This window comes from Hibiscus syriacus, unplaced genomic scaffold (genome assembly GCF_006381635.1).
Source record: "Hibiscus syriacus cultivar Baekdansim isolate YM2019G1 unplaced genomic scaffold, ASM638163v2 tig00111022_pilon, whole genome shotgun sequence".
In the NCBI taxonomy this organism is placed as follows: Eukaryota; Viridiplantae; Streptophyta; class Magnoliopsida; order Malvales; family Malvaceae; genus Hibiscus; species Hibiscus syriacus.
In genome coordinates, this window is record NW_024062956.1 from 1,385,837 (window position 1) to 1,395,870 (window position 10,034).

Sequence of the window (10,034 nt, forward strand, 5' to 3'; positions counted from 1 at the left end):
AAGTTGGGTTTTGGTCAGACGGCGACGGGAGTCCAAAGCTAGGGGTGATGAGGCGAAATGACGTCAGGTTCGGCCGAAAATTGAAGAAATCGAGGGTGGTCGGCGGGTTTCAATGAACACTTGAACGTCAATTCACGACAAACGATGGTGATCCACGACAAGGGGATAGAGGGGTTCTGGTCACAGGAGGTCGCCGATCACACTAGTAGGTTCGATGACAGCAACGGAGGCCGGACGGAGATGATTCAACGGTGGGGGGTTCGAACGCCATTTCCATAAATTCTTTATGAACGACGACTGACTCCGTGTATACAATGGTTGGGATTTGGACGAAGATTATTAAGGACGATATTATTGAAAAGAATAGTCCTAAACTCTAAATATTTTCGTAAAACAACATAGAATACATCAAATGAAAATAAAAAGGCATAAAAGAAAAATCAAGCTTCACAATACTTTTTAGGGTAAAATACATGTTTAGTACTCCAACAATTAATTTTGTTTAGTTTTAGTCATTCAACTATTTTTTTCTAAATTATACCTAACGTTACATTTTAAGTTCATTTTGATCACCCATCGTTAAAAAATTAATGATGATATTGGCGTGTCACATAAAGTAATGTCACATATCATTAATTTTTAAAAAAAAATCACGTCAGCAGTTCTGTTATTTTTTTAACAACAGGTGAGTAAAATGAAATCAAACGTAATATTACGTATGATTTTGAAAAATATAATAATTTGGTGACCAAAACGGAATAATATGGGGATAGACGTATAGTTTACTGTATTTGCTAATAAAATTGAAAGTATGCCTTGGACATTCTTGTTTTATGTTAAGAATAGTTGGGTTGGCCATTTCAAGCATATAATAAAAATTAAATGAAAATACAAATTTGTCAAACTTATAGGACTGCAACTGCAATTTCACAGCCTTAAAGATAAATCAACCTGACTAAGCTCATCCTCAACGTATTCCACAGAAACGTAGTTCATGTCTCTTCTAACATAGCTCATTTCTCCAGCTCGACCTTGTTGTTCAAACGGAGCCATTGGTGACTGCAGACGTTGACCATGAGCCCTAACAACCGAGCTTAGCTCCCTGATTTTCTTGGCAAGACTCCGTTCTAGTTTGTGAGCATTTTGGTGCCCTCCAAGTGCTTGTGAGCTATTGAACTTCCTTTTGCAATAAGTACAAGAGAAGATTCGAGGTTCGGCCAGGCTGCGGGGCGATGACGATGACGATGACGGTTCGAGGACTAGCTCTAGGTTGAGTTCATTGTTGGGTAGGCTTAAACGAAGAGAGGTGTTGAGGTGATAATCCATTATGTGATTGCAGGCAGAGAATGGAAGAGTTTCTAGGCAAATCAAAGTGGCTTTTGGAAGATAAGTGTAAATGAAGGGTATGGCAAGGATTATATGATGAAGTGCAAAGGTTCATTGTTCCTGCAACCACAGATAGTATAAGTAAACAAAAGAGATGGCCTATGGAGAGAGAGAAAGAGAGACAGTTATGTGCAAAGAGCAGTGGGGAATCGAAGGGTTGTCGCCTCCATTCATGGCAATATTCTAATCCTTTGTCGGTCCAACCAAATAAATTTCAGGGTATACTCACAAACAAATAAGAAAATCAAAACATCACAATACTAAATTTCAACCCTAAAGTTTGATAAAATAATCATTTTAACTCTTATTTTTTCAATATTTAAATTCTCATTGTCTCATTTTAGGGGAAAATACCCATGATTGAATAGAAATCGTTAGTTGAGTAATGATCAATGTTTATTGTTAACGTGACAAGTCATATGTATCCAAAGTAATTAATTTATGAACATGTGTCTTATCATCACTTATGTAAATATGGCATGTGTCACATCATCGCTTATGTATACATTACATATATTACATCATCACTTACGTATACGTGACACATCGTTATTTATATACATGTAACATGTGTCACTTCATCACTTTAGATAAATAAAACTTGTTACATAAGCAAAAAATATTAACTGTTAATCAATTAATGATTTTCATCTAATTATAGTTCATTTTATGTCAAAATGGAATGTTGGAGGCTGAAGTGCTAAAAAAACAAGAATCAAAATGATTGTTTTATCAAACAATAAAAACATTTTTTTGACATTATGCCTGATATATATATACATTATATGACATAATGCCTTATATAATTCTCTCTATATATATAGTTGGAAGTTCTCTTTATATATTGAATCCCCCTTCATTTGGAAACCAGATTTGGATGATGCACTGGTCAGGTTTCCAAGAAAGGTATTAGTTTTAAACAAGATAAACAGCCTTAGACACACAAGACTAGACATGTTCCCACTGGTTCTTATTGATACAACTCTTTGATCAAGTAATGTTCCTCTACATGTCTCAATTGTCAGACGACACACAACCAGAGGGGATATTAAAATCCACTCAACTTCTGGGCACTCACATGAGTTCATCCCTTACCTCATTCTTTCTTTAACTGTCCAAGTTCAAAGTTCAGATGACGTGTGCACAAATTTCATGACAGTCAATTACAAGAGAGAGGCAAGATTCATCACTTATGACCCTAACAAAACATTAAATATTTCCCATTAATCATATACAAGAAGACATCGATAGGTCTAATCTCTTTATCTGTATTTTCATCTATCGCTCCAATTCTTAAACATAAGATAGAACATATAGACTTAGATAACTTACTTCTAAGTTTCGTTATTTCTATTAATGATAAAGAAAGATAAAATTATGTTTGATTGATTATTGTTGTTGTGCTATTGCTGTGATCGGTGTTTGACCTGAGACAAGCACATGGGGTATGGGATTTAAAACTGCAGAAAACCAGACAGATCAGCCACTATGTTGTCTCAAACAGGTAAAGCTTTTAAAATTAAAAAAAAATGGTGCAGAATTATTTTATGAACAAATTATTTGTTAGACCGTGATTGTGGGATCATAATCTAGCAGGTCGGCTATGATTGCTCTGAGAATTGTCTGTTAATGAAAGACACAAATCCAAACCAAGAAGACTACATTTCTTCTCACCATTGTCGTTAAGTCATAAAGATTCCCAAGCTCTAGAAACATTAATTCCCTAGTAAAAAGAAAAAAAAACATACTAGTATGTATCAATTATTATGAAATGGATCGGCAGCTAAATTCCATGTGTTCTTCTGTACTTTAACAACCCACGAGACAAGGAATCATAAACTTCAAATCCCCCCTATGGTACCTAATTATTTTCGAGTAGCAATGACTGTTCCTTGGACTTTCCCTTAGTCAGTTAATTGGACCTGACTTGCTTTTTAATGAGATTCATTTAATTAAGATAATGATATATGATTAGTATTATTTCGTACATTCATATTTTCTACACGTGGCAGCGTCATACGTGATGATCAAGAAAGATGGTTTCGTGCATAATGCTTTAGAATATGCATGGAATATAGGATTTAGAAAGGTCGAAGTTGAAACGAGTTGTGTTGATATTTATAATTTTGTAGTTCATGAACCATTAACGTTAAAGGGAAATGTTATCGCGGATGCAGTGAGATCTTTGTTGGATCAATATTGAGAGCTGTATATTTATCATGTACGGCGCGAGTTCAATGGTACCACAAATTTATTGAAAGATTTAAGTCAGGTTAGGCTAGGCTAGGGAAAAAAAAGGTTTTTGACTCGTTTTCTAGAAGTGTCAAAGTTGTGCTTGGTATTGAAACTTTGAATAGTGGATAGTAAGTTAGTACTTTTGTATGATAAAAAAAAAAGCATAATGTCAAAAAAATATTTTAAACGTTTGATTAAATAGTCATTTTGGTATTTATTCTTTTTTATAAACATTTTGACTCTAATATTTTATTTTAGGACAAAAATATCTCTAATATTTGACTAAATAGTCATTTTAGCTCTTATTTTTTTTAGCATTTTGACCTCCAATATTTCATTTTATGAAAAAAAAAACCTATTTTGGAATGTTGACTAACGATTTTCGTATGCGAAGGAGGTTTTAATCTCAAAATGAAACATTGGATATCAAAATACTCTAAAATATTACACGAACAAAAGTGATTATTTAATAAAACGTTAAGAATATTTATATCAAAATATTCTCAATGATTAATTTATAGAAAACAAACAAAATAGGGGTTGCTCATTTCAAGAAAAAACTTGTAGCAAATGTCAATGTGAGAGAGAGAGAGAGAGTCACATGGGAAAATGTAAGGTATTAGGCTCAGCTTTAACGAAAGAAATAGGAGGGAGCCCCGGGTTTTGCCTACATAGAAAGTATATACCATAGATTAATGGGAAATAATCCTATGAAGAAACTGAGGTAGAAATGATCATGGCGGACATGTTTGTGTCTTGTCGGGTTAACTTAACAAAAATCAAAATGTTCTGGGAGGAACACACCATGAGGACTCCTTCCCTTTTATTGCAACACATACACAATGACTTCCACTCTTTGATTTTTATTTATTTTATTTTTTGTTGATGAGGTGTCTAAGATTGTAACGACAATAGATAGTTTATAGGTTGACAGATTTCTTATATCTGAAAAAAATATATGAATGCAATCGTTTATCAATAGATTTGATGTTGACAGATCTTTATATATGTCAACATTTTCATCAAGTATTTAAAACGAAATAATAAATAGATAATCCTGAAAATTTTGTTTTATGAAAAAGTGTTTCTAAAAATTTATGATAAACAGAAGGATTATTCGTGAAAAAATATCTTTAAATATATAACACGTTTTTATGTGACACAAAGGAAAATGTGTCATCATGAACCCATCTTCACGTAACTGTATGCCTAATTTTCTTATGCAGATTTGCTTTTTCATGCAAGGTATAATTTATAAATTTAGGTATGATTGGCTGCCACCATTAATGCTGTGTGGCGCTAAGCTATGATGAGGTTTAATAGCAGGGTCACTCTTGAAGAAAAATTATTAAATAGATCTGATTTATTAAGCTATTTATGGTTTAATTAATAAAATTTATTAATCTTATTTTTATTTTAAGATGAATCTTCACATTTTTCTTACATATAAATAAGAAATGAATAATTATTTAAAAATTATTTTAAAATAAATATATTTTATTGTCTGATATCACAAATTACGTTTGTGAGCTAAATATTATAATAATTTCTCCATTTTTGAAACCCACTTTTTACCCGCACTTTTTGGGTGTTTTCTATTTCATTTTTGGACCTATTATCATACATATTTTGTTTGGCTGCAACAATTTATTGTCTTGTTGTGGTTACTTTATAGGTTGTAAATGAAACGAGATATATTATGAGTTATTTGAGTTTGAGTCGATCAAAACTCGATTAATATTTTATTCGAATAGATTTGAATCGTGTTTGAACTTGATTCAAGTATTTAACGAGTCGAAACGAGCTATTTGAAACTAGATTTTAAAAGCTCGTAAGTAACTCAAAAAAATAATATATTAAAATTTTATTTTTAAAAAATTTAAATTATTAATAATATTAATATTTATGTGATGATTTTTTTTAAAATGCGGTATAAGGTTTTCATGTACTTAATGTTTATGTTTGAGTTCTCGTTTGAATCTCAATCGAGTTAAGTTTATGATTTTCTTTATTTCAAACTTTTTCGAGCTTCAATTCATGATTTTAGGTTCAAGTGGAACATGAAAATTTTAGTCTCGCGAGCTTTCGAACCGAATCAAACTCCATTTTCAAGTGTTCGAATCAAATTGAGTTCAGCAACACTTAAACTCGACTTGACTCGTTTACATATCCATTCCTTTGGTATTGCCTGACTAATTATTACTGTTGAAAGATTTCACGATTTTTTAAAAAAAAATCTTAAAAGTATGATGCACCTTATAATCGGTCGAACTTCCAATAAATAATATTATTCTCTAAAATAATATATGGGCACCTTTATAAAACAATATCAAACGTTGAAAGTTCTAGACTCTTTAATTGCTCTCAAAAGTAACACTTTTTTCTTACTTATTTTGAATATATTCTCACACTACAAGACTTTATTATCCTTAATAATAATCAACGGTACAATGTTCATTTTATAATAAAATCGATAATTTTAATGTTTATTTTGTAACTTTTAAAAGTTCGTTGTTCAAAATAATTATTTTAGAATAGTTCAATGATATTTTTAACTTTATCCTTTTTAGTTTTAGGAAATCAATTTTTGTATTTTTCCTTAAATATTTAGGACCATTTTAAATTTTTATGTTTAAATTAAATGCTTTTAATTTTTGCTTTTAATTTTAAATTTCATTAAGGTTTAATTTATTAATTGGATTAGGTTTATTTTATTTATTTGGGTTAAATGGTTTTTGTATAAAATATTTTTGGACTTGGGTTTAACTTTAAAATATATTGGGTCTGGGTTTATAATATTAAGGGTTGGGTCTGGGTATATGATAACTTATTATGTAAAATATTGAATTAGTTCGGTTCAATGGATTTTTCATTTCTCTTGACTTTTATTTCATCCTAGTTGAGGTTAAGGGTGTAAATAAGATCAGATAAATAGTAAATTATTCGAGTCTCACTCATCAAAGCTCAATTAATATTCAATTTGAATGGAGCTAATTTAAACTCTAATTTAATTCGAATTCTTAACAAGATGAGTTACTCGATACTCTACTAAAAAAATTAATGAATAACTGGAAAATATAATATATTAAAATTTTATTATTTTAATTTAAATTATAACATTCCTAAATTTTTAAAAATTATTTAATAACTTTTTAAAAAAAATAGTAATAATAGACATGATAATTGAGATTTTTAATAACTAAAATTTAAATATAAAAAATAATCTGTCACTCTAAATTTTGAACTTCAAAGGACTGTTTTTTATAGCTTGAATCTAGATTTAATTTTTTTATTTGAGTTAGAGTCCAGTTTCACGATTTTTAACTCACGAGCTTTTAAGTTGAGTCAAACTATATTCGACTTTAAATATTTTGAGTTCGAATAGAGTTCAACAAAACTCAAATTTAACTCATTTCATTTACACTCCTAGTAGAGAAAAAATATCCCTCAATATTCCATGTAATAGATGTTATCGACTGTAAAGATTTATTTTGTAGAGAGAATCCCTAATTTTTGTGTCATTATTTTGGATCGTACATTAAACTTTACGTAGAATAAAGAAAGAGGTTATTAGCAAAATAGAGGTTACTAGCTAAATAGAGGCATTGATCTTGTATCCCACTATAAATCAACTTCCCCATTGGGACATTGAATGTACTGAGCAGCATGTTCCCTGGGTCAATGCCACTTTCTTTAGATTCAAGCATAGGCTGAGTCGGTGGGTATAACCCAAAGAAAGGTTCGCCATGTTCTTGTAATTGCGAATCCACCTAATCACGTAAAGTTGACTAAATTCAATTGTGACTGCATGCCGTCCTTGGCTAAGCCAACATTAGGCCTAAACCCACTCATCTAAATCTTTTAAGGATTTTATTTTTATTTCTATAGAAGTTATTGAAATTTTATATATTTTGGTCAGATAAATCTTTTAATAAGATTCTTAACATATTTTGTAAATTTACTGTCAAACGATTATGTTTATTTACTTTGTCAGTCTACAAATAACCATTATAATTAACCCTAGACCTAACACCAACACTAAATGTTATTATATAAATTGTGTAAAATTGAGGAGAGGACTTTAAATTCATTCTCTCCTAGACCTTTATTACATATTTGAGAACGAAAACAATAGTCAATGCAACTGTTAATGTAATTATTCCAACTATAGTTAGTATCATACAAGTTAAAATTATAGTATGGACCATCATCTTCCATTCATTATTCATATAACTAGAAGTACAATAATTTACATTCATCCCCGCCTTTGTTTTACGTTCCCAAATCACACCAAGGGCACAAGGATACAATATTCATGCCTTTCAGGCGGTGCTCCTCAAATTATTCAACCTTTTTTCCCCCATCACGTTGTTGGAACCTTAGAGGATGGAAAGTCAAATTGTTAGGCCAAATAGCACGCAACTTACAACAAGTCCATATGCGTTGTATCAAAGGAAACGTATTGAACTCCGCGCCTATGCCCTTTCATAAACTACTCTCTCCACTAGACCCAACGCCCCTAATATCAAATGACAATGAAGCCTTCATCAAGATCATCACAAAGCAAACGTTTCATCCTCTCATCTCTCACCTTCATCTTGTTCCTCTGTGCATTAGCTTCCATCAACGAGATCCGATTCGACACATTCTTGATGTTCGGAAGATGCGCTTTTTCCAATGTTCCTCTCGATCCGTCCCACAACTCGTCTTCATTTACATCCAATGTCACGTCTGATGGTGACGACATTCGGATTCTGATCGGGATCCTGACGCTTCCCGATCAATACCATCGTCGTCATTTCCTTCGACTCATATACGGTACGCAGTCTCCGATGGGGGCACAAGTAGATGTGAAGTTTGTTTTGTGCAACCTCACTAAGGAAGATCAGAAGGTGTTGGTTGCACTTGAGATAATGCGGTATGATGACATTATAATCCTCGACTGCAAAGAGAACATGAACAAGGGCAAGACGTACACTTTCTTTTCGAGCTTACCGGAGATATTCAACTCGTCGGATCGACCGTATCCTCCGTACCATTACGTGATGAAAGGTGACGACGATACGTACTTGAGATTGGAGAACTTGGTGGAGTCGTTAAGGCCGTTGCCGAGAGAAGACTTGTATTACGGCTATGTGATCCCATGCCCCAGCATGGACCCATTTGTTCATTACATGTCCGGGATGGGATATTTGGTGTCCTGGGACATAGCCGAGTGGGTTCGAGAATCAGACATCCCTAAAAACCATTTGGAAGGACCGGAGGATAAGGTGTTCGGAGAGTGGCTCCGAGACGGGCATCGGGCTAAAAACAGGTTCAATGCTAAGTGGTCGATGTACAATTATCCGGAGCCGCAGACAAGGTGCACGCATGAGCTCTGGCCGGACACCATCGCTGTGCATTTGTTGAAGAAACAGGAGATATGGATTCACACCTTGAAGTATTTCAATGTTACCAGCAATTTGAAACCATCCAAGTTATATCACATACCCTAGTTATCTACTCAACTCTCATATTTTTCTTCTTTTTATTATTCTTTTGATTTGTCCACATATAAATTTTGATTTTCTTCATTCAAATAAGTAGTTAAAGATTTTCAACTGACACCTCCTCTGTTCCTAAGATCATGAGCAAAATTTTCCTTCTCCTCCCCCTTAACAATAATTGTTAAAAAAAATAATTTTCGAATAGTGTTGTTCGTGAGATAGGCCGTCTTTTCCTGGTCTTAGGATGGGTGTTTAGCATAATATAAATTTGGGTATACTACATATTTAGTTATCCAATTATTCTTGAGATTTTGTTTTGATCAATGAATTATTTTTTATTTAAAATCATACCTAAATTCACGTTTTTGTACCATTTTAGTCACGTTCTGTTATTATTATTTTTTGAAGAGTTTTGGGTGATTACAAAGTAGTATTTCTTCAGAACTTTCTTAACCTATTGATAAAACACACACTCTACAGACGCAACTGCTTGAACTAATGACCTTTAGGAAAAAACATTCTCTTTTAACACTGTGGTTTCTTGATGGGTTCATCTGTTAAAAAATTTAAAGTAATACCTTACATGTCACCATAATATAATGTCAAATGATCATTGATTTTTTTCAAATGTCACATCTTTAATTTTGTTAATATTTTAATGATAGATTATAAAATTAAATAAAAAAATTTTAAAAAATAATATTATGAGTAAAATGAAATTGCGGAAATAATCAGGTTACCAAATACATAGCTTACCCTATAAATTTTTTGGATATATTGGGTCTTAATCCCACAGTAGGGTGAGAAAGCAGGTGTGACAGGCCCATCACATGTTAACCCGGGATGGCCAATCAAATCAACTATGCATCTCGCTTGTTAAGAACTGACCTAAAAACCTGGCCGTCGAGAGTGCACACTTTCGACCTT

The 10,034-nt window shown here is 32.4% G+C and overlaps 2 protein-coding genes across 2 annotated transcripts; one reads left to right on the forward strand and one right to left on the reverse strand.

Annotated features, from left to right (window-relative positions):
* Positions 1 to 927: 927 nt before the first annotated feature.
* On the reverse strand, positions 928 to 1,326 carry LOC120150550 (zinc finger protein 2-like). The gene has a single exon (XM_039163224.1). It carries the CDS (start codon positions 1,324 to 1,326, stop codon positions 928 to 930), a length of 399 nt encoding a protein of 132 aa, XP_039019155.1.
* Positions 1,327 to 8,107: 6,781 nt separating this feature from the next.
* Positions 8,108 to 9,116, forward strand: LOC120150451 (hydroxyproline O-galactosyltransferase GALT3-like). Its single transcript, XM_039163145.1, has one exon. The coding sequence runs from the start codon at positions 8,151 to 8,153 to the stop codon at positions 9,114 to 9,116; it is 966 nt and encodes a 321-aa protein (XP_039019076.1). The 5' UTR covers positions 8,108 to 8,150.
* The last annotated feature ends 918 nt before the right edge of the window (positions 9,117 to 10,034 follow it).

Bases quoted from the DNA above. Each gene is read 5' to 3' on its own strand.
- LOC120150550 (XM_039163224.1), bottom strand. From the start codon at position 1,326: ATGGATTATCACCTCAACACCTCTCTTCGTTTAAGCCTACCCAACAAT.
- LOC120150451 (XM_039163145.1), top strand. From the start codon at position 8,151: ATGACAATGAAGCCTTCATCAAGATCATCACAAAGCAAACGTTTCATC.